General features: G+C 43.8%; 1 protein-coding gene across 1 annotated transcript in view; it reads left to right on the forward strand.

Moving 5' to 3' along the window:
* Positions 1 to 5661: 5661 nt before the first annotated feature.
* LOC138671583 (protein spinster homolog 1-like) overlaps positions 5662 to 25936 on the forward strand; it is a 34327-nt gene continuing 14052 nt past the window's right edge. The window contains exons 1-9 of the mRNA XM_069759761.1: positions 5662 to 5751; positions 7203 to 7413; positions 7601 to 7666; positions 9565 to 9701; positions 16028 to 16179; positions 20188 to 20257; positions 21508 to 21650; positions 21740 to 21892; positions 24648 to 24837. Coding sequence (XP_069615862.1) covers positions 5662 to 5751; positions 7203 to 7413; positions 7601 to 7666; positions 9565 to 9701; positions 16028 to 16179; positions 20188 to 20257; positions 21508 to 21650; positions 21740 to 21892; positions 24648 to 24837 — 1212 coding nt within the window. The remainder of the gene's footprint in view (positions 5752 to 7202; positions 7414 to 7600; positions 7667 to 9564; positions 9702 to 16027; positions 16180 to 20187; positions 20258 to 21507; positions 21651 to 21739; positions 21893 to 24647; positions 24838 to 25936) is intronic.

The following is a 25936-nucleotide window of genomic DNA, read 5'->3' on the forward strand; positions in this document are numbered from 1 at the left end:
TTTTTCCCACATAAATTATTTTTTAGCCCCCAGTTTTGTATTTTCCCGAGGGTAACAGGAGATATTGGACCCCAAAAGTTGTTGTCCAAATTGTCCTGAGTACGCTGATACCCCATATGTGGGGGGGGACCACTGTTTGGGCGCATGGGAGGGTTCGGAAGGGAAGGAGCGCCATTTGGAATGCAGACTTAGATGGAATGGTCTGCAGGCTTCACATTGCGTTTGCAGAGCCCATAATGTATCTAAACAGTAGAAACCCCCCACAAGTGACACCATTTTGGAAAGTAGATCCCTAAGGAACTTATCTGGATGTGTGGGGAGCACTTTGACCCACCAAGGGCTTCACAGAAGTTTATAATGCAGAGCCGTAAAAATAAAACAAAAATTTTTTCCCACATAAATTATTTTTTAGCCCCCAGTTTTGTATTTTCCCGAGGGTAACAGGAGAAATTGGACCCCAAAAGTTGTTGTCCAATTTGTCCTGAGTACGCTGATACCCCATATGTGGGGGGGAACCACCGTTTGGGTGCATGGCAGAGCTCGGAAGGGAAGGAGCATCATTTGGAATGCAGACTTAGATGGATTGGTCTGCAAGTGTCACAGACCCCTCAAGGAACTTATCTAGATGTGTTGTGAGAACTTTGAACCCCCAAGTGTTTCACTACAGTTTATAACGCAGAGCCTAGAAAATAAAAAATCCTTTTTTTTCCCACAAAAATTATTTTTTAGCCCCCAGTTTTGTATTGTATTTTGTATTTTCCCAAGGGTAATGGGAGAAATTGGACCCCAAAAGTTGTTGACCAATTTGTCCTGAGTACGCTGATACCCCATATGTTGGGGTAAACCCCTGTTTGGGCACACGGGAGAGCTCGGAAGGGAAGGAGCACTGTTTTACTTTTTCAACGCAGAATTGGCTGGAATTGAGATTGGACGCCATGTCACATTTGGAGAGCCCTGATGTGCCTAAACAGTGGAAACCCCCAATGATAATTGAAACCCTAATCCAAACACACCCCTAACCCTAATCCCAACAGTAACCCTAACCACACCTCTAACCCAGACACACCCCTAAACCTAATCCCAACCCTATTCCCAACCGTAAATATAATCCTAACCCTAACTTTAGCCCCAACCCTAGCCCTAACTTTAGCCCCAACCCTAACTGTAGCCTTAACCCTAGCCCTAACCTTAGCCCTAACCCTAACCCTAGCCCTAACCCTAGCCCTAACCCTAGCCCTAACCCTAATGGGAAAATGGAAATAAAAACATTTTTTAAATTTTTTAATTTTTCCCTAACTAAGGGGGTGATGAAGGGGGGTTTGATTTACTTTTCTAGCGGGTTTTTTAGCGGATTTTTATGATTGGCAGCCGTCACACACTGAAAGACGCTTTTTATTGCAAAAAATATTTTTTGCGTTACCACATTTTGAGAGCTATAATTTTTCCATATTTGAGTCCACAGAGTCATGTGAGGTCTTGTTTTTTGTGGGACAAGTTGACGTTTTTATTGGTAACATTTTCGGGCACGTGACATTTTCTGATCGCTTTTTATTCCGATTTTTGTGAGGCAGAATGACCGAAAACCAGCTATTCATAAATTTCTTTTGGGGGAGGCGTTTATACCGTTCCGCGTTTGGTAAAATGGATAAAGCAGTTTTATTCTTCGGGTCAGTACGATTACAGCGATACCTCATTTATATCATTTTTTTATGTTTTGGCGCTTTTGTACGATAAAAACTATTTTACAGAAAAAATAATTATTTTTGCATCGCTTTATTCTGAGGACTATAACTTTTTTATTTTTTCGCTGATGATGCTGTGTGGTGGCTCGTTTTTTCGGGGACAAGACGACGTTTTCAGCGGTATCATGGTTATTTATATTTGTCTTTTTGATCGCGTGTTATTTCACTTTTTGTTCGGCGGTATGATAATAAAGTGTTGTTTTTTGCCTCTTTTTTTTTTTTTACGGTGTTCACTGAAGGGGTTAACTAGTGATATAGTTTTATAGGTGGGGTCGTTATGGACGCGGCGATACTAAATTTGTGTACTTTTATTGTTTTGTTTTTTTTTATTTAGATAAATAAATGTATTTATGGGAATAATATATATATATATTTTTTTTCATTATTTAGGAATTTTTTTTTTTTTTTTACACATTCGGAAATTTTTTTTTTTACTTTTTTACTTTGTCCCGGGGGGGGATATCACATCGGTGATCTGACAGTTTGCACAGCACTCTGTCAGATCACCGATCTGACTTACAGTGCTGCAGGCTTACCAAGCGCCTGCTCTGACAGGCACTTGGTAAGCCACCTCCCTCCCTGCAGGACCCGGATGCCGTGGCCATCTTGGATCCTGGCCTGGAGCAGGGAGGGAGGTAGGCAGACCCTCGCAGCAACGCGATCAAATCGCGTTGCTGCGGCGGCACAGGGAAGCCCGCAGGGAGCCCCCTCCCTGCGCGATGCTTCCCTATACCTCCGGCACACCGCGATCATGTTTGATCGCGGTGTGCCGGGGGTTAATGTGCCGGGGGCGGTCTGTGACCACTCCTGGCACATTGTGCCGGATGTCAGCTGTGATAGTCAGCTGACACCCAGCCGCGATCGGCCGCACTCCCCTCGTGAGCGCGGCCGATCGCTATGACTTACTATCCCGTCGAGGGTCAGATGGGCCCAGGGCACCTCGACGGGATAGTACGTCTAAGGTCAGAGAGGGGTTAAGGGTATGTGCACACGTTGCGGATTTGGCTGCGGATACACAGCGGATATGACGCTGCGAATTCGCAGCAGTTTTCCATGCGTTGTACAATACCATGTAAACCTATGGAAAACCGAATCCGCAGTGCACATGCTGCGGAAAATACTGCGCGGAAACGCTGCGGTTTATTTTCCGCAGCATTTCAATTCTTTGTTCGGATTCCACAGCGTTTTACACCTGTTCCATAATTGGAAACCGCAGGTGTAAAAACGAAGTTGAGATCCGCACATAAAACGCGGAAAAACAGAGGTAAATCTGCAGGTAAAACGCAGGGTGTTTTATCTGCGGATTTTTACAAAATCTGCGTGGAAAAATCAACATATGTACATACCCTCACAGCCTTGTTACCTCTAATTTATGAAGCAGCCAGAGATAATGATACTGATGAGTCACAACTCATGGGCCACTGCTGTGTGCTTGCCCCTATCTAAAATTTGCCAGCCCCTAGGTATTGTCATCATTATCAATTACCGTATATACTCGAGTATAAGCCGACCCGAGTATAAGTCAAGGCACCTAATTTTGCCACGGAAAACTGGATAAGCTTATTGACACGAGTATAAGCCGGGTATGCATTGTCCCCTCAACCCTGTCCTGGTATGTGTGGCACCTCCTGTTGTATGCATGGCTCCTCCATCCTCCCCCTGTTGTGTGCATATCTCCTTCTTCCTCCCCCTGTATTGTGCATGGCTCCTCCGTCCTCCTCCTGTTGTGTGCATGGCTCATCCGTCCTCTCCCTGTTGTGTGCATGGCTCATCCGTCCTCTCCCTGTTGTATGCATGGCTCCTTCCTCCTCCCCCTGTTGTGTGCATGGCTCCTCCGTCCTCCCCCTGTTTTGTGCATGGCTCATCTGTCCTCTCCCTGTTGTATGCATGGCTCCTTCCTCCTCCCCCTGTTGTATGCGTGGCTCCTCCATCCTCCCCCTGTTGTGTGCATGGCTCCTTCGTCCTCCCCCTGTTGTGTGCATGGCTCATCTGTCCTCCCCCTGTTGCGTGCGTGGCTCTTCCATCCTCCCCCTGTTGTGTGCATGGCTCCTCCGTCCTCCCCCTGTTTTGTGCATGGCTCCTCCATCCTTTCCGTTGTGTGCATGGCTCCTCCATCCTCCCCCTGTTGTGTGCGTGGCTCCTCCATCCTCCCCCTGTTGTATGCATGGCTCCTCAGTCCTCCACCTGTTGTATGCATGGCTCCTCCATCCTTCCCGTTGTGTGCATGGCTCCTCCGTCCCCCCCCCCCTGTTTTGTGCATGGCTCCTTTGTCCTCCTCCTGTTGTGTGCATGGCTCCCCAGTTCTCCCCCTGTTGTTTGCATGGCTCCGCTCGGCTCCCCCCATCCTTCTCCTTCTTTCTCTGTCCTCCCCGTCCTCCTCACCCTGCTGCGCTGCCGATGCACATCCCTGCATGTCTCTGTTGTCCCGGCGAGGCAGCTCTTCCTGTGTTCAGCGGTCATGTGGAACCGCTCACTAAAGTAATGAATATGCGCTCCACGCCTATGGGAGTGGAGACGCATCCATATTCATTACTTTAATGACCTGTACCATGTGACCGCTGAACACAGGAAGAGCTGCCTCGCTGGGACAACAGAGAGATGCAGGGAGGACTTGCAGTGATCGCGCAAGGAGTGGGTATGATGTGACAGCCGCCAGCTCCTGCCACTCCCCTCCAACCCTCTGGGGCAATGACTCGTGTATAAACCGAGGGGGCATTTTCAGCACAAAAAAAGTGCTGAAAATCTGGGCTTATGCACGAGTATATACAGTAGTTTATATTGAATAGCAGCCCAATATTAATTATTCATGACATCGCAATGGCTTAGAATGCTGACTGACAGGTGATGATGTCACAATCATCCCCCGCTTATGAAACGGAGGAGGGTTTGGACATAATCAGATTCTCTTGTGTGTTGCAGTCACAACTTGTGTTGCAAAATTTGCTAGAGAGTTTTAAAAAGTGATAGGAATTGTCAGCGCCCTCTGGTGGAGAGAACCAGGTAAGCTTAACCTTATTTTAGTTACTAAACGGTGGTCTACCACTGGATAACCCCTCTCATTAATCTGAGTGTATTATATACAAATAAAACACTCAACACCTTTTGGACGGATGCCGTTCCTGTAATGTAGGCACTGTGTTTCCCAGCAGTCAGAGTGTATAATGACAAATTATATTGTGGTACCATGTTAGCCAGAAAAATCGATATGAATACCTTTACGCCCATTGATGACAAAAGTTTTCTTGGAGTGATACCTTTATTGGCCTTCCAGAAAATAATATCTGTTTGCAGCTTTCAGAGCACAGAGGCTCCTTCTTCAGGCAGGATTACAAATGAGTTAATAAGAAAAAGGCAGAACATTTAAGGCGGGTGCACACGATCTGGAGGTAGCAGCACTTTGGACGTAGCACATGTTCGCTGCATCCAAAGCGCTGACGTCCATTGAGCACAGGTGATTCTGCATGTGTTCACTGAACCGCTGGTGGTACTGCGCAAGAGGCTGCGCGAGTGTGTGAGTGTGAGATTGTGTGAGTGTGAATGTGTGTGAGTGTGTGTGTGAGAGTGTGAGTGTATTTGAATGTGTGAATGTGAGTGTGTGAGTATGAATGTGAGCGTAAGAGTGTGTGTGAGTGTGAATGTGAGTGTATGTGAGTGTGTGTGTGTGTGTGTGTGTGTGGCACGTACGGCGTATAGAGTGCATGTGTGTGGTGCTCCGGTGCTCAACTGGTGGTATCGTGCAATTGGTTGGTACCAGCAGCAGTTTCCATATTGAGACACCCATCACTTGGGTGTCCCAATATTGCGGTCCTCTGCTTGGAATTCTGGGATATGGTGACATCTAGACAGAACAGGAAATTAAAGCATTACAAGGCAATTATACAAGTAGATTGATGTTCATATGGTGTTGTCCTTGATGTGTATGGCCGTGTCCAGAAAATGTATTTGGGGCTTTGAGAAGGTGAGGGTGAGCTTTATGGTTGGGCAGGACTTGTTGAAGTTAATGTGGAAGGTAAGCAGATCATCTTTTGAGCCTGTCCAGATTATTAGCAGATCATCAATGTAGCAGAAGGGTGCAAGAGGTTTAATAGAGCAAGATGACAAAAATTCCTCCTCCAGATCAGCCGTAAGTATGTTAGCATATTGTGGGGATATTTTGCTTTCCCATGGCGCTGCCCATACACTGTTGGTATAAATTGTTACCAAAGGAGAAATAGTTCTGATGGAGCACAATCCTGAAAAATTGTAGTGTTGGTTCTGTGGCTACATAGGTTTTTTTTAAGGAAATATTTGCATGCCGCAATTCCATCCTCATGAGGAATGTTGAAATATAAAAACTCTACATCCATGGTGGCTAGTATTGTGTCCTCCGGAAGAGGGCCCAGGGCTGACAATTTGAAGGGAATATCCATGATTTCATTTTAAGGACAACAGAGAGAAAAACAATTGTGAATTCAAACTTCCAGATGTTACAGCATAGTGGATGGGATTTCAAGAAATCCCATGTCCACTATGCATCCACACACACCTGCGGATCACCTGTGCAGACTGACATGCGGCACGTCTCTCCAGACCGCAGTATGTCAATTTCTCTTGCAAGAGAAATTTCACCAATAGAATGTATTGAACACAGTGAATCCTCATGGTTCAGTGAACCTCTTCTGAGGAAGAGATTATCGAAACGTGTGTCCAGGGGTACACTGGAGCTGTCTGGACCCTGGGTAACCTTCTAGCCTAGATTTATATATGCCTTTATGTGATACTATGCACTTGCCATTGCTTTGAGCTATGGTGTGCAAAAAAACTTCTTTTGTTTCTGGACTCTCCTATAAATTATTATTTTTTTTTACCTAGCTCATTATACCCTTTGTATAACACTTTATAGGAGTTACCAGAGACAAAACCCAGCAGTGTCCAGCTTATTTATTTAGGTCCTTGTCTACATCTAGTCATTTGCACCTTGCACTATATTCCTCTTTATTTGAATACACCTGTCTTTATATACTAATTCCGAGTGTATTTTTGCAAGTTTCTGTGATTTATATATAACTTTGGACATAACTTACTTACTTGCTCAGTGTTGGCTTGTTTTCCATTCCTGTTCTGTGTATTTACATCTCCATTTTTTTATCTTTTCATCATGTGTTCTAATAAAATGATTTACTTTTCATACAAATTATTGAAGGGCTACTTCTTTACATAGGTTGTCCCTTTTGTCACGGTCCTCCGTGTTACTTTGCAGGGCACTCTTGTGTTCTCATTAGGAGAAAGAGACTGATTTCTCTAGGATATATTTCAAATTACATTTTATTATTTTCATTTGCACTATTGATTTATGAGATAAATAATAAATAATTAGGAAAATAGCGCAGTATAACATTCTTACATGACACCAGCTTGTGTAGACCAGTCTGATGATGAGAGTAATTCAATGTTTTTTCTGTTTTCTTTGTCTATCTCCAGTGTTTACAGGGCTCTGTGATCATGGCCTCTGCCCAGAGTTGTACACATACTACCATTCAGATGTTTGATGATGAAGAAGAGGAAAAAGCTATGCTTGAAAGGCAGAACATTGATGACCGGAGTGCAACTTCTTACGTACGCTCCATCATTATTGTACTAATTCTGTCCTACATAAATCTAGTTATCTACATGGATTCCTTTACTGACGAAGGTAGGTAAAAGAGGAGTAAAAGGTTTTATATCTGGCGCAAGATTTTTTAATCCCATAGCTGTGAAGGTGTCTATAATAGCACCACGACTGTCTGACTCTTCATGGCATATGAGAATCCTATTGAAAAAAAAGTACTACAGTTCCTTAATTACAAATGATCATTTGTGCTCTTCTCTTGTTCATGTAGGCGTGATGCCAAATCTGCAAAGCCACTTTAAAATGGAGAGCAGTGGACTTGGATTAAAGAACATAGGTAAATGTCAACTTTAAATCATATTCTGCAAGTCACCATGAAAGCTGGAATCGGGTCTGAAATCCCTTACTCAAATTTGATAACATCTCAGTTTCAAAGAGCGAGAACAGGTGTATGTAGTGGGCTCTTCCCAGCAGATAACATAGTAACATAGTAACATAGTAACATAGTTAGTAAGGCCGAAAAAAGACATTTGTCCATCCAGTTCAGCCTATATTCCATCATAATAAATCCCCAGATCTACGTCCTTCTACAGAACCTAATAATTGTATGATACAATATTGTTCTGCTCCAGGAAGACATCCAGGCCTCTCTTGAACCCCTCGACTGAGTTCGCCATCACCACCTCCTCACAGATAATAGCTGTGACACACAGCCAGATTGTGCCTCTAACACCTGCAATTGGAGAGGGGTCCACCAGCAACTGTGAACCTGTTAAATTCCTGGCATTTTTTGACAGCGGCATTAACAACGCAATGTCATGGTGATGTGTCATTGTATATGTCCATCAGCCTATGGGTTGCTAAAACAGCTTCACGCAGCTGTCTCTAGAACTGGGGACCTAACTATCCCTGCTCCCAAAGGTACCTCTAAAGGTGAGGAGGTTTGGGCCACCAGCCTTACTGTTCTCCTGCTATTCCCTAAGTTGTCCTCTCCCCCAGGAGGCCTAGAATAGAAATATTAGTGTATTAACACATAAGACAGACAGGGATAACAGAAAGCAACAAACATGCAAAAACGCTCACCAACGGTAGAGAAGTGTTTAAAGAGGGATAGGAATGTACCAACCAAATAGGAATAGGACAATGAGGAAAGCATACACCCAAAACAGCATGCAACAATCTCTAGTAGCAACAATGATCTCCAATTCAGCACAGCATCTCCAGAGAGCTATGAAGCAAAGCTTTCACTGGCAAGGAAGAGAGGGTCTGGCCAGATTTTATAGGGAGAGGAAATTATGAGGTCAGGAGCAGCTGTGAGATGGAGCTGCAAGTTTCTGACTGGCATAGAAAGGGTCATAAACCTATTCAGCACCAAAGGAAACTAAATCCATTTAATATGAAACACAAACACATCGGCAAAATGGAAGATCTATGATTCACAATACGTAGTTACTTTCTAACTCCAGATCTCCCATGAGGACGTGACCCACTGGTGACAGACAGTCAGAAGTTGGGGATCTGTTGAAGACCTCGATGTCAATACAGAGCTGGACTTTTTTATTCTGTGTTATTGCTGTATATAGTACAAGTGATGATTGCAGGTTCTAGTTATCTAAGGGGACTTACAAATACAGTGAAAATAAAAAGTTTTAAACCATATGAAAAAAGAAACAAAAGTTTAAATCACTCCCACACCCTCTTTTCCCCCATTAAAAATAATATTAACATATTTTTAAATAAATACACATATGTGGTATCACACATCCATAAAGGTTCGATCTATCAAAATATAAAATAATTAACCCGATCAGTAAATACTGTAAATTAAAAAAAATGCAAAAATGCTGTAAGAAGTGATTAAAATGTCATATCTATCTCAATATGATATCAATGAAAATGTTGTCCCTCCATAAAAAATAAACCCTGCACTGTTCTATCAACTGAAAAATGAAGATGTTGCGGGTCTCGGAAAATATTTTTTCACAATTTTACCGCACTTGGAATTTATTTGCCTTTTTTCAGTACATTATGTGGTAAATTTCATGGTGTTATTCAAAAAGACAACTTGTCCAGACAAAAACAAGGCCCGATAGGTCTATGAATACAGAAAAAAAAGTTATTGCTCTTGGAAAGTGGGGAGGCAAAAGCAAAAACATGAAAGCTGGCCATGTCGAGATGGGGTTAAGTGATAATCTGTTACATTGACATCTTTTTTTTTTCCCCTTGCCATTTCAGTTCCCATATGCAGCCAAGTCCTGGCTGATCAAGTCTTTGGATACCTGGGTGACCGCTTTAATAGGAAGAACATAATGTGTGCAGGGATGTCCTTCTGGGCAATCATGAACCTCTGCATTACCTTCATTCCCAACGAGGTAAGTAGAACATGAACTGTTTTGGTAGAAGCTTATACTCTTCGTAGATCTTTCTTCTACAGATGCAATATTAACATAGTAAATATATTATTTTATGACTGAGGTCATATCCTTTTAGAGCCTTTTTTTGCGGATTCAGTGTTTCTTTGGAGGGAAAAACTGTGTTTCTTACAGCCAACTCAATAATATGTATCATAAGTAGTGTGGTAGACCTCGCCTAGTCCAACATGAGACACGTTTCTGTTTACAATGAAAACTTTGGCACTGATGCGAACAAAACTGGATTGGTATTTCTCTGCCCTTTGTTGGTATTGTCTCACTCAGAAACTTTAACTAATATGGCCACAGTTAAGGAAGGCTTAATTGTAAGGGTGGGCACGGCGCACTGACACTACTGAATGGCAAATCTGCTGTAGGCCTCTCACTTGTCAGCATTTAGATCAGTATTTTGTAAGAAAAAAAGAGGAGTGGGGCAAACGGGGGAAAAGCTAAAAATCTTTCTGTTATATTTTTTCTGCTGTTAAGTTCTAATCCTGATTTTTTTTACAAGTACTGATGCAAAATACTGATGTGTAAAAGTGGCCTTAAAGGGGTTATTCCCCCTTATCTGCTATTGATCACTATGGATCACTTTTGGGTCTGGCATCACAGTTACCACTCTCCGATTACTAAAGATGAGGTTCCAAATTAACTAATACCTCAAAGGCCTCGCTCACACTGCCATATAACAGGACTCTCTGATGTTTTGAAGCATACCGTGAGTGCTTCCGAGAATTGAGGTGCAGTCAGCCATTCAAGTCTATGGGAAGATAAACATTGGACTGCACTTGCACGTCATCACAGTGCAGTTCGATTACCGCTGATGCCAGAAATGGAGGAGATGGAGAAATTACTTTCTCTGTCTCCTCCGCACCTACGTTGGGATGCGATTCTCGCATGCTTTAGAATTGGATCACTGTGCACTGACACTCGGATCCCGCTCGCAGCAGTGTTTTAGCCGAGTGACATTTGCAAAATCAGCCCCATTCTCTTGCACAAGAGAATCAATGGCCGTGTGACCCAAGCCAAAGATTTTTAGATTTTTCATTGGGCAGGGTGCAGCCAAGCCCTTTGTTGTTGGCTTGGGGAATTAAAGTGTCTGTACTTGTGGGGTGCACATATTTAATGCTGAACATCTTGTTTGATCTGTGCACTACATTTATCTGTGTGACTGGCACCTAATATAAGCCTTATCAATGTGCATTCTGCATTTCTCTACATTGCACCTGTGCACACTCCATCATATGGTATTGACCTTGGGGGGTCATTTACATTAGGTCTATTCTTGGGTACTGCCTTTGTTAGGGCAGGATTCTATGCATGGGGCACGACAGGGGACAATAGGGTAACAAGAATTACCTTTTCCCCTTGCTCCAGAGTTCTCATCTATGGGCTACATGCACTACAATGGACACAGGTGAGACCTTTCCTTTTTTAACCTGCAATGTTGTCACTGTGGGCAACCTTATTGTTATTATCATGTATAGACCTGAATCTATGCACATTAGCTTCTATTTCTTTTAATGTTCTTGAGCATGACTCTTTCATGACTCTTTATCATTTTGCATTGAAGGTTAACCCCTTTACCCCCAAGGGTGGTTTGCACGTTAATGACCGAGCCAATTTTTACAATTCTGACCACTGTCCCTTTATGAGGTTATAACTCTGGAACGCTTCAACGGATCCCGTTGATTCTGACAATGTTTTCTCGTGACATATTGTACTTCATGATAGTGGTAAAATTTCTTTGATATTACCTGTGTTTATTTGTGAAAAAAACGGAAATTTGGCGAAAATTTTGAAAATTTCGCAATTTTCCAACTTTGAATTTTTATGCAATTAAATCACAGAGATATGTCACACAAAATACTTAATAAGTAACATTTCCCACATGTCTACTTTACATCAGCACAATTTTGGAACCAAAATTTTTTTTTGTCAGGGAGTTATAAGGGTTAAAAGTTGACCAGCAATTTCTCATTTTTACAACACCATTTTATTTTAGGGACCACATCTCATTTGAAGTCATTTTGAGGGGTCTATATGATAGAAAATACCCAAGTGTGACACCATTCTAAAAACTTCACCCCTCAAGGTTCTCAAAACCACATTCAAGAAGTTTATTAACCCTTCAGGTGCTTCACAGGAATTTTTGGAATGTTTAAATAAAAATTAACATTTAACTTTTTTTCACAAAAAATTTACTTCAGCTCCAATTTGTTTTATTTTACCAAGGGTAACAGGAGAAAATGGACCCCAAAAGTTGTTGTACAATTTTTCCTGAGTACGCTGATACCCCATATGTGGGGGTTAACCACAGTTTGGGCGCATGGCGGAGCTCGGAAGGGAAGGAGCGCCATTTGACTTTTCAATGCAAAATTGACTGGAATTGAGATGGGACGCCATGTTGCGTTTGGAGAGCCACTGATGTGCCTAAACATTGAAACCCCCCACAAGTGACACCAGTTTGGAAAGTAGACCCCCTAAGGAACTTATCTGGAGGTGTGGTGAGCAGTTTGACCCACCAAGTGCTTCACAGAAGTTTATAATGCAGAACCGTAAAAATAAAAAATCATTTTTTTTCACAAAAATTATCTTTTCGCCCCCAATTTTTTATTTTCCAAATGGTAAGAGAAGAAATTGGACCACAAAAGTTGTGGCACAATTTGTCCTGAGTACTCTGATACCCCATATGTGGGGGTAAACCATTGTTTGGGTGCATGGGAGAGCTCGGAAGGGAAGGAGCGCCGTTTGACCTTTCAATGCAAAATTGACAGGAATTGAGATGGGACGCCATGTTGCGTTTGGAGAGCCACTGATGTGCCTAAACATTGAAACCCCCCACAAGTGACACCATTTTGAAAAGTAGACCCCCTAAGGAACTTATCTAGATGTGTGGTGAGCACTTTGACCCAATAAGAGCTTCACAGAAGTTTATAATGCAGAGCCGTAAAAATAAAACAAAAATTTTTTCCCACAAAAATAATTTTTTAGCCCCCGGCCCCCCAGTTTTGTATTTTCCTGAGGGTAACAGGAGAAATTGGACCCCAAAAGTTGTTGTGCAATTTGTCCTGAGTGCGCTGATACCCTATATGTGGGGGAGAACCAGCGTTTGGGCGCATGGGAGGGCTCGGAAGGGAAGGAGCGCCATTTGGAATACAGACTTAGATAGAATGGTCTGCAGGCGTCACATTGTGTTTGCAGAGCCCCTAATGTACCTAAACAGTAGAAACCCCCCACAAGTGACCCCATATTGGAAACTAGACCCCCCAAGGAAGTTATCTAGATGTGTTGTGAGAACTTTGAGCCCCCAAGTATTTCACTACAGTTTATAACGCAGAGCCGTGAAAAAAAAAAATGTCCCCTCAAAATTATTTTTTAGCCCCCAGTTTTGTATTTTCCCAAAGGTAACAGGAGAAATTGGACCCCAAAAGTTGTTGTCCAATTTGTCCTGAGTACGCTGATACCCCATATGTTGGGGTAAACTCCTGTTTGGGCACACGGGAGAGCTCGGAAGGGAAGGAGCACTGTTTTACTTTTTCAATGCAGAATTGGATGGAATTGAGATCGGTCGCCATGTCGCGTTTGGAGAGCCCCTGATGTGCCTAAACAGTGGAAACCCCCCAATTATAACTGAAACCCTAATCCAAACACACCCCTAACCCTAATCCCAACGGTAACCCTAACCACACCTCTAACCCAGACACACCCCTAATCCTAATCCCAACCGCAAATGTAATCCAAACCCTAACCCTAACTTTAGCCCCAACCCTAACTGTAGCCTTAACCCTAACCCTAGCCCCAACCCTAGCCCTAGCCCTAACCCTAGCCCCAACCCTAACCCTAGCCCTAACCCTAGCCCTAACCCTAGCCCCAACCCTAACCCTAGCCCTAACCCTAGCCCTAACCCTAACCCTAGCCCTAACCCTAGCCCTAACCCTAGCCCTAACCCTAACCCTAGCCCTAACCCTAACCCTAGCCCTAACCCTAGCCCTAACCCTAACCCTAGCCCTAACCCTAGCCCTAACCCTAATGGCAAAATGGAAATAAATACATTTTTTTAATTTTTTAATTTTTCCCTAACTAAGGGGGTGATGAAGGGGGGTTTGATTTACTTTTATAGCGGGTTTTTTAGCGGATTTTTATGATTAGCAGCCGTCACACACTGAAAGACGCTTTTTATTGCAAAAAATATTTTTTGCGTTACCACATTTTGAGAGCTATAATTTTTCCATATTTTGGTCCACAGAGTCATGTAGGTCTTGTTTTTTGCGGGACGAGTTGACGTTTTTATTGGTAACATTTTCGGGCACGTGACATTTTTTGATCGCTTTTTATTCCAATTTTTGTGAGGCAGAATGACCGAAAACCAGCTATTCATGAATTTCTTTTGGGGGAGGCGTTTATACCGTTCCGCGTTTGGTAAAATTGATAAAGCAGTTTTATTCTTCGGGTCAGTACGATTACAGCGACACCTCATTTATATCATTTTTTTATGTTTTGGCGCTTTTATACGATAAAAACTATTTTATAGAAAAAATAATTATTTTTGCATTGCTTTATTCTGAGGACTATAACTTTTTAATTTTTTTGCTGATGTTGCTGTATGGCGGCTCGTTATTTGCGGGACAAGATGACGCTTTCAGCGGTATCATGTTTATTTATATCCGTCTTTTTGATCGCGTGTTATTCCACTTTTTGTTTGGCGGTATGATAATAAAGTGTTGTTTTTTGCCTCGTTTTTTTTTTTCTTACGGTGTTTACTGAAGGGGTTAACTAGTGGGACAGCTTTATAGGTCGGGTTGTTACGGACGCGACGATACTAAATATGTGTACTTTTATTGTTTTTTTTTTATTTAGATAAAGAAATTTATTTATGGGAATAATATTTTTTTTTTTCCATTATTTAGGATTTTTTTTTTTTTTTTTTTTTACACACTTGGAAATTTTTTTTTTCACTTTTTTACTTTGTCCCAGGGGGGGACAATACAGATCGGTGATCTGCTAGTTTGCACAGCACTCTGACAGATCACCGATCTGTCTGAGAGCAGTGCAGCGTTACCAAGTGCCTGCTCTGAGCAGGCACTTGGTAAGCCACCTCCTTCCCTGCAGGACCCGGATCCGCGGCCATTTTGGATCCGGGACTTGCTGCAGGAAGTAGGTGGGAGACCCCCGGAGCAACGCGATGTGATCGCGTTGCTGCGGGGGTCTCAGGGAAGCCCGCAGGGAGCCCCCTCCCTGCGCCGTGCTTCCCTGCACCGCCGGCACATCGAGATCATCTTTGATCGCGGTGTGCCGGGGGTTAATGTGCCGGGGGCGGTCCGTGACCGCTCCTGGCACATAGTGCCGGATGTCAGCTGCGATAAGCAGCTGACACCCGGCCGCGATCGGCGGCGCTCCCCCCGTGAGCGCAGCCGATCGCGCTAGACGTAATATTCCGTCCTTGGGAATTAAGGCCCACCCCACATGGACGGAATATTACGTCCAATGGCAGAAAGGGGTTAAAGGGAATCTGTCACCCCAAAATTCGCCTATAAGCTAAGGCGACCTGCATCAGGGGCTTATCTACAGCATTCTGTAATGCTGTAGATAAGCCCCCGATGTAACTTGAAAGATAAGAAAAAGAAGTTAGATTATACTCACCCAGGGGTATTCCCGCTGCGGTCCGGTCTGATGGGCGTCGCGGTCTGGGTCCAGCGCCTCCCATCTTCTTACGATTAAGTCCTCTTCTTTGCTTCTTGCCGTGGCTCCGGTGCAGGTGTACTTTGTCTGCCCTGTTGAGGGCAGAGCAAAGTACTGCAGTGCGCAGGTGCCGGAAAAGGTCAGAGAGTCCCGGTGGACGCCCATCGGATCGGACCGCCCCTGGGTAAGTATAATCTAACTTCTTTTTCTTATCTTTCAGGTTACATAGGGGGCATGTCTACAGCATTACAGAATGCTGTAGATAAGCTCCTGATGCCGGTGGCCTTAGCATATAGGTGAATTTTGGGGTGACAGATTCCCTTTAAGTGTTATTGGTCCTCTCATTGCTTGTTATATACATTAATTCTACGAGAGAGAACCGTGACTACTACTATTGGTGGCCACATTTAGCTGGTCTTATCATTTTATTTTATGAAGCAAAAATTAAAATGATTGTTACTCTTTAAATGATGTGTTGTGGATTTAATGTCTTTTTCAATACATTCCTCAAACACCAACTCTCATACCTCTGCAGAGCCAAGTAGGCAGTTGTCTAAGAAAAGTTCCTAAAAGATTAACTGAATTTTTATTTTCTGTTTTCACAGTATTTTCACCTTTTTTTGGAAATGAGAAGACTGATTGGAGTCCTGAAGGCATGCTGCTCCACATTGGCCCCCAGTATCATTGCTGACCTCCTTGTGGGAAGACAGCGTGGCTGCATGCTTTCCATCTATTACATCACTGAACCTGTAGGCTGGTAAGTATGTTACCTGAAGAGTGAATTCATGTGCGAACAGCTTCTTTTTCAGGCACATTCCTCCTGAAACCTACCTGAAATAGGAAAGAAGGACACTTATTGTAGTGTGCACATTGTTTTTATTTTTCACACACACTTCTGAGCACTGTTCCTACTGAGCCCTTTTACTGTTCCCACATAGTACAACACTATTCTCATGGGCCTCACAGTGTCCCACACACAAAGTGAGGTGCCCACAGTGGTCCCCTCCTCAATATAATGGCCTCCCCATTACATTCCACCACACACGGTATCAGAGGCGTAGCTAGGGTTTAGGTCCAGGGGGCGCAAAGCTTCTGAGTGGGCCCCTAACCAGGTAACCTTGATTACAACTCGATGACGCCCCCTAATAGTGGAGGAGAACCTCAGCAGATTACCGCGCTGTTACTGAAGACAATCTCTATATAACGACCAATATGGATATTACCGCCATATGGTAAGTGGTAAATACCAGCCCTACGGAACATATAAGAGATCACAGCACAGTTATAGATAATGACTTACCATTGATGTTCTTTATGATGGAATTGTCACTTTTCCCGTCTTTTCCATCTGGCCCAGACCGACATGACAACTTCTTCCAGCTACAACTCGTCTACAGAGAAAACAACAAAGACACGTTTCACTTCTCACATTCCAGCCATCATCATCTATTCCTAACCTTCCCAAACCCCTCATCCTGCTGATACCCCAATACCAGCCGCTGCTGCCGTATGTGTCCCTATTACTGCCCCTGATACCCCAATACTGAGCCACTGCTGCTGTATGTGTCCCTATTACTGCACCTGATACCCCAATACTGAGCCGCTGCTGCTATATGTGTCCATATTACTGCACCTGATACACCAATACTGAGCCGCTGCTGCCATGTGTGTCCCTATTACTACACCTGATACCCCAATACTGAGCCACTGCTGCCGTATGTGTCCCTATTACTGCACTTGATATCCCAATACTGAGCCACTGCTGCCATATGTGTCCCTATTACTGCACCTGATACCCCAATACTGAGCCGCTGCTGGCGAATGTGTCCCTATTACTACACCTGATACCCCAATACTGAGCTGCTGCTGGCATATGTGTCCCTATTACTGCACCTGATACCCCAATACTGAGCCGCTGCTGCCGTATGTGTTCCTATTACTGCACCTGATACCCCAATACTGAGCTGCTGCTGCCGTATGTGTCCCTATTACTGCACCTGATACCCCAATACTGAGCCGCTGCTGGCATATGTGTCCCTATTACTACACCTGATACCCCAATACTGAGCCGCTGCTGGCGTATGTGCCCCTATTACTGCACCTGATACCCCAATACTGAGCCGCTGCTGCCGTATGTGACCCTATTACTGCACCTACACTGTGGTTCTCTGTACCCTCTAAATTCTAAAGCACCCCTCTATAATATAGTAATGCCGGGTGCAAGTGCCCTAGAAAACAGAGCCCACATTTTGCCCCCTAGAAAGTAATAATGCCCTCTGTGTGCCCCTTTGATAGTCACAGTAACCTGAGTTCCCCTATTACAATAAGTGCCCACTTTAAATTTAATAATGTCCCGAGTCTCCCCCCCGTACAGCTCCCCTATACACAGTATAATGCCCCCTAACTGTATAGTACCACCCACACAGTATACTGACCCCTTAGTAGCCTTCAAACTGTTTGATGGCTCCAGCACTGTAATCCCCACACTGTATGATGGCCCCATAGATAACCGCCATATAGTATAATGTGCCAGATAGTCCTCAATATAGCACAAGGCAGCACCCCTATAGGCAGACCCTGTAGTTTAAAGCACCCCCATAGGCAGACCCTGTAGTATAAGGCAGCACCCCCCCATAGGCAGATCCTGTAGAATAAGGCAGCACCCCCATAGGCAGATCCTGTAGAATAAGGCAGCACTCCCTCCTATAAGCAGATCCTGTATATAAGGCAGCACTCCCCCCTATAGGTGGATCCTGTATATAAGGCAGCACTCCCCCCCCCTATAGGCAGATCCTGTAAATAAGGCAGCACTCCCTCTCCTATAGGCAGATACTATATATAAGGCAGCACTCCCTCTCCTATAGGCAGATCCTGTATATAAGGCAGCACTCCCCCATAGGCAGATCATGTAGAATAAGGCAGCACCCCCCATAGGCAGATCCTGTAGAATAAGGCAGCACTCCCTCCTATAAGCAGATACTCTATATAAGGCAGCACTCCCTCCCCTATAGGCAGATACTGTATATAAGGCAGCATTCCCTCCCCTATAGGCAGATCCTGTATATAAGGCAGCACTCCCTCCCCTATAGGCTGATCCTGTATATAAGGCAGCACCCCCCCCCATAGGCAGATACTCTATATAAGGCAGCACTCCCTCCCCTATAGGCAGATACTGTATATAAGGCAGCATTCCCTCCCCTATGGGCAGATCCTGTATATAAGGCAGCACTCCCTCCCCTATAGGCTGATCCTGTATATAAGGCAGCACTCCCTCCCCTATAGGCAGATACTCTATATAAGGCAGCACTCCCGACCCTATAGGCAGATCCTGTATATAAGGCAGCATTCCCTCCCCTATGGGCAGATACTGTAGAATAAGGCAGCCCCCATAAAAACACAGCAAATACTCACCTCTCTTCCTCCTTGTTCCAGCGGTGCTTCCTGCTCCTGTTCCCGCTCATCTGACAGCGGGCACTGGGTGTTGACGTCATCGCGCCCGCTTTCAGACGGTGTGGGGGATAATGGGAGGAGCGCAGCGCTCCTTCCCTCATCACTGCGGTGAGCTGTATCGGCTAGATGCCGATACAGCTCACCATGCGTTGACAGGCGGGGGGCCCACTGCTGGCACCGGGCCCCCCGCCTGCTCAGGGGCCCCATAGCGGAAGAGCAGGGAGATCGATTCTCCCTGCTCTGCCGCAGAATGCAACTGCATCGGCGCTGATGCAGTTGCTGTGGCTTAGCTCCCGGTGGGCCCCCTCAGAGCGCGGGGCCCGGGGCTATGGCCCCCTCTGCCCCCCCGGTAGCTACTGCACGGTATGCATCCTCCACAATTAATTTGTCCCTAAACAGTATGACACAATGTTATCCTCGTAATATCTTGCCCTCCACCAACAATATGTGTAATGCCCTCCACCAACAATATGATGCCACTCACTTATTAGTATGATGCCCCCCACTTTCCAGCAGGGACACCTGTGCTGTGCTGCTTAGTGGACTACAAGTTCCAGACACTCAAAGGGAGAGTTGCTGAGCGGAGAGATGGCTGTTAAGTTCGAGGCCGCTGAGAAGTCCATAGCTAAAATCACAGCTGTTTTTTACCACACCTGCCCGAATCTTTTTCACAGTACTATAAATGTATGGTTATATATATATATATATATATATATATATATATATATATATATATATATATATATATGTGTACTGTATAGCAAGAAAAAATGAACTTTGCAAGTTGGTAGGTCTTACCCCTCAAATTTGTACCTTTTGGCATAAGGATTGACCATGTAAAATATGTTGACATTAAATTTAGATATACCACTTGCTCAAGGTATATATATAAATATATATATATATATATATATATATATATATATAGATATAGATATAGATATAGATATATACATTTGGTATTGCCATGTTCAGAAACGTCCGATCTATCAAAATATAAAATCAATTAATCTGATCGGTAAATGGCATAACATACCATACATAACGTGGGATATGCATGACGATAAATACTAATCCAACATTTAAAACTGCAATATGATGTGCCATTGAGCAACTAGTAAATGATAACTAATCTTAAAAAAAGAAAATTATAAAATATCTATGACCAAAAAGGAACAAAATTAGGAGGTAAGACCTTCAAAAACTTGCATTTCCTTGGCACCCTAATATATATATGTATATATATATATATATTTATTTATATATATATAATGTTCAGAAATGATGACCATTTTGCTTCTTGTTTGTATAACAGTGGCCTCGGATTCATTATTGCATCTACAGTGACAAGAGCGGCAGGTGGAGACTGGCACTGGGCCTTTCGGGTAAGTACTAAGCCTAAGATTCTTGTAGATAATCTCTAAAGGTACCGTCACACTGAACGATATCGCTAGCGATCCGTGACGTTGCAGCGTCCTGGCTAGCGATATCGTTCAGTTTGACACACAGCAGCGATCAGAATCCTGCTGTGATGTCGTTTGTCGCTGCAGAAAGTCCAGCACTTTATTTCGTCGCTGGACTTCCTGCTGACATCGCTGAATCGGTGTGTGTGATGCCGATTCAGCGATGTCTTCACTGGTAACTAGGGTAAACATCGGGTTACTAAGCGCAGGGCCGCGCTTAGTAACCCGATGTTTACCCTGGTTACCAGCATTAAAGTAAAAAAAAAAAAAAACACTTCATACTTACCTTCCGCTGTCTGTCCCTCGGCGCTCTGCTTCTCTGCCCTGTGTAAGAACAGCGGCCGGAAAGCACAGCGGTGACGTCAACGCTCTGCTTTCTGGCCGCTGTACTTACACAGGGCAGAGAAGCAGAGCGCCGAGGGACAGACAGCGGAATGTAAGTATGAAGTGGTTTTTTTTTTTTTTACATTTACGCTGGTAACCATGGTAAACATTGGGTTACTAAGCGCGGCCCTGCGCTTAGTAACCCGATGTTTACCCTGGTTACCGGCATCTGTGTGACAGCTCTCCAGCGACCAAACAGCGACGCTGCAGCGATCCGGATCGTTGTCGGTATCGCTGCAGCGTCGCTCAGTGTGACGGTACCTTTAATCTGAAAGCTAATCTCTTAATAGAACTACTTCCATATCCACAGTTTACTAAAGGTAACCTGATACATTGTCCAATCAGTGGACAGCATGGTATAGAGGAGAAGCTGAGCAGAATGATATTGGTTTCTGGGAAAGATTCAGCATAACTTGTAATTTATTCTGTGAAATCCCTGGTGATTGTATGTATAGGAGTCCATTGGGTGGTCCTACTCTGTGACTGACCGCTACCTCTGCATGGGAAGATTATTAATCACTGAGTAGGACCACCCACTGGACTTATATACATACTAGCACCAGGGATTTCAATAAATATAATGCGCATTTTACTGAAACGTTTTGAACAATTATGTATCTCAATCTGCTCAGCTTCTCCTGCTCTAGAACATCCTGCATGGAGATCAGGTTCAATTTTCAGCATTATAAATTCCTTTTAAACTAGACTGTGGACACTTTCTTTATATGGTGATACCACTGTATATTAACTATGCAATGTCTCTTATGTCTCCCTCTTCTTTGACACAGGTTACCCCTGGTCTGGGCCTTATAGCAGTCCTGCTAATTATTAGCTTTGTGAAGGAACCGCAAAGAGAAATCTTTGACAGGAACAACAACAAACTACCAATCTGCAAGAAATGGATGATGGATATGAAACACCTGTTAAAAAAGTGAGTGTTTTCTGTGGAGTGACTGTTTTCGCTGATTTACCTCGTGACTTGTCTTATTGAAATGTTTTTTCCTTTTTCATTCTCTGCAGCAAAAGTTTTATGCTTTCTACATGTGGGATTGTAACTGTAACATTTGTGACAGCTGCCATTACCTTCTGGGCTCCTTCTTTCCTGATGCTTTCTGGGGCTGTCACCAAACAAAAGGAACCATGTCAGACTGACGTGTGCAACTATCATGACAGGTACAAGTTTAGAAAACCTTAATTTGACTTTCACTGGAGGGGTGTTGGTGATATAATATTTTGTCTATGCCAGACTGGGGTGTTGGTGATATAATATTTCCTCTATGCCAGACTGGGGTGTTGGTGATATAATATTTCCTCTATGCCAGACTGGGGTGTTGGTGATATAATATTTCCTCTATGCCAGACCGGGATGTTGGTGATATAACATTTCTTCTATGTCAGACCGGGGTGTTGGTGATATAATATTTCCTCTATGCCAGACCGGGGTGTTGGTGATATAACATTTCCTCTATGCCAGATCGGGGTGAGGGTGATATAATATTTCCTCTATGCCAGACCGGGGTGTTGGTGATATAACATTTCCTCTATGCCAGACCGGAGTGTTGGTGATATAATATTTCCTCTATGCCAGACCGGGGTGTTGGTGATATAACATTTCTTCTATGCCAGACTGGGGTGTTGGTGATATAATATTTCCTCTATGCCAGACCGGGGTGTTGCTGATATAACATTTCTTCTATGCCAGACCGGGGTGTTGGTGATATAATATTTCCTCTATGCCAGACTGGGGTGTTGGTGATATAATATTTCCTCTATGCCAGACTGGGGTGTTGGTGATATAATATTTCCTCTATGCCAGACTGGGGTGTTGGTGATATAATATTTCCTCTATGCCAGACTGGGGTGTTGGTGATATAATATTTCCTCTATGCCAGACCGGGGTGTTGGTGATATAACATTTCCTCTATGCCAGACCGGGGTGTTGGTGATATAACATTTCTTCTATGCCAGACCAGGGTGTTGGTGATATAATATTTCCTCTATGCCAGACCGGGGTGTTGCTGATATAACATTTCTTCTATGCCAGACCGGGGTGTTGGTGATATAATATTTCCTCTATGCCAGACTGGGGTGTTGGTGATATAATATTTCCTCTATGCCAGACTGGGGTGTTGGTGATATAATATTTCCTCTATGCCAGACTGGGGTGTTGGTGATATAACATTTCTTCTATGCCAGACCGGGGTGTTGGTGATATAATATTTCCTCTATGCCAGACCAACTTAATGGTATTAACAAAAAGTTGTATTTTATGGATGATGTCATATTTGCTCAATAATTTTAAATTTTTTCTCTTCTCTGCCGTGAGCAGCTTATTTTCCAAAAATATACACATAGCAAGGGATCATGAACACCCATGACATAACAAATTTACTGTAATTTACACCATAACTTGGCAGGCGTATATTTAATTTTCTGACACACTGACTGCCGTAGATATGGCAAACTTTTAAAAAGTTTTGCTTCTTAATATATTAGCCATAACTTATTTTTTTAAACAGGTTACTTATAAAGACAGGTGTAAAAAATTCCTGTCCTAGTAAATTTTCTCCAATTTGTTACATACCATGTTATAACAAAGTTCAATTGATACTTGCCATCTTCTCAGAATCGCCACTCCAGAGGGGCATTCACAGGTCAAAAAGATTCCCACAGAAATTTTTCTCATGTAGTCATGCCTCCATTTTAGACCACATCTCTCCATCCATTGACACCTTCCTCACCCTCCATGAATTTGCATTTGGCTGTCTCTGAAGCTTTAAGCCACATTAATATCAACTTTTTGGTAGGTTTTGAATGACTTACACTATGCCCTGGAGATTTGTCAACTAATTCAAGAGAACTTACCTTTTTCATATAGTCTCTACTAAAGTTGGCAAATATATCTGAACTAAACATTCAACATATCTCATGCCATTAAAACGTTAAGGTAAAGTTAGGGTACCGTCACACTATACCATTTCGATCGCTACGACGGTACGATTCGTGACGTTCCAGCGATATCGTTACGATATCGCTGTGTCTGACACGCAGCAGCGATCAGGGATCCTGCTGAGAATCGTACGTCGTAGCAGATCGTTTAGAACTTTCTTTCATCGCTGGATCTCCCGCTGTCATCGCTAGATCGGTGTGTGACACCGATCTAGCGATCTAGCGATGCGATCCAGCGATGCGTTCGCTTGTAACCAGGGTAAACATCGGGTTACTAAGCGCAGGGCCGCGCTTAGTAACCTGATGTTTACCCTGGTTACAAGCGTAAAACTAAAAAAAAACAAACAGCACATACTTACATTCTGGTGTCCGTCAGGTCCCTTGCCGTCTGCTTCCCGCACTGTGACTGCCAGCCGTAAAGTGAAAGCAGAGCACAGCGGCTGTGCTTTCACTTTCACTTTACGTCCGCCAGTCAGTGAGTGCGGGAAGCAGACGGCAAGGGACCTGACGGACACCAGAATGTAAGTATGTGCTGTTTGTTTTTTTTTAGTTTTACGCTTGTAACCAGGGTAAACATCGGGTTACTAAGCGCGGTCCTGCGCTTAGTTACCCGATGTTTACCCTGGTTACCCAGGGACCTCGGCATCGTTGGTCGCTGGAGAGCTGTCTGTGTGACAGCTCCCCAGCGACCACACTACGATTTACCTACGATCACGGCCAGATCATATCGCAGGTCGTGATCGTAGGTAAATCGTATAGTGTGACGGTACCCTTAGTTTCCTGTATGTTCCGCAGATTATCACAATGACTTCTGCTACAGTTAGGATCTAGACATAATTAGTAGAGATAAGGCACTGTACCCGTGAAGAATGTTCAATCACCAATTCTCTGAAGAAGCTACATTAGTTGAAGCAATACATCATTTGTAATCCATTACTTGGAGTTCCTTTACTAATCTCTGTAACACATTTCCTTGCAGCCTGATTTTCGGCATACTTGCTGTCTCCTCCAGCGCCTTTGGAATCGTAGCAGGAGTGAAAATTGCTGAGATATACAAAAAATATGACCCTTGTGGAGATCCAAAAGTTTGCGCAGTTAGCTTGCTGATCGGCTCCATTTTCTTGTATTTGGCGCTGTTTCTCGCAAATATCAGTTTCATGGCCTCTTATGTAAGTCCTGAATTACAGATTGCTGTAATACTTTATTGAATCTATATTAAAACCGATGTATTGAGCACTAGCTATCATTGTTACGGTACATAGTGGGGCGGACTAGGAATGTTTGGATTTGATGTGAATGAATAGATTAAAAAGCAAAACAATTAATGTTATTATAGTAATGTGCACATAGAATATCTCATACCCAAATATGGAGAAGCATCTACTATATAATTGTCTACGGGTCACTTCCGTCTTTCTGTCCTTCTGTCTGTCTGTCACGGATATTCATTGGTCGCGGCCTTTGTCTGTCATGGAAATCCAAGTCGCTGATTGGTCGCGGCAAAACAGCCACGACCAATCAGCGACGGGCACAGTCCGGAAGAAAATGGCCGCTCCTTACTCCCCACAGTCAGTGCCCGGCGCTCGCATACTCCCCTCCGGTCACCACTCACACAGGGTTAATGCCGGCGGTAACGGACCGCGTTATGCCGCTGGTAACGCACTCCATTACGCCGCTATTAACCCTGTGTGTCCCCAACTTTTTACTATTGATGCTGCCTATGCGGCATCAATAGTAAAAAATGTAATGTTGCAAATAAAAAACTAAAAACCTGCTATACTCACCCTCCGTTGTCCGCCGAGTTGCTCGCGCCTGCCGCCATCTTCCGTTCCCAGCGATGCATTGCGAAATTACCCAGAAGACTTAGCAGTGGGCTGTGCAATATGCTACATCACTGGGCAATATACTATGTGGCTGGGCAATATACTACGTGGCTGGGCAATATACTACGTGGGCTGTGCAATATACTACGTAGCTGGGCAATATACTACGTGGCTGTGCACTATACCACGTAGCTGGGCAATATACTACGTGGGCTGTGCAATATACTACGTGGCTGGGCAATATACTACGTGGCTGTGCACTATACTACGTGGCTGGGCAATATACTACGTGGCTGGGCAATATACTACGTGGGCTGTGCAATATACTACGTGGCTTGGCAATATACTACGTGGCTGTGCACTATACTACGTAGCTGGGCAGTATGCTACGTGGGCTGTGCAATATACTACGTGGACATGCATATTCTAGAATACCCGATGCATT

This window comes from Ranitomeya imitator, chromosome 3 (genome assembly GCF_032444005.1).
Source record: "Ranitomeya imitator isolate aRanImi1 chromosome 3, aRanImi1.pri, whole genome shotgun sequence".
Lineage (NCBI taxonomy): Eukaryota > Metazoa > Chordata > Amphibia > Anura > Dendrobatidae > Ranitomeya > Ranitomeya imitator.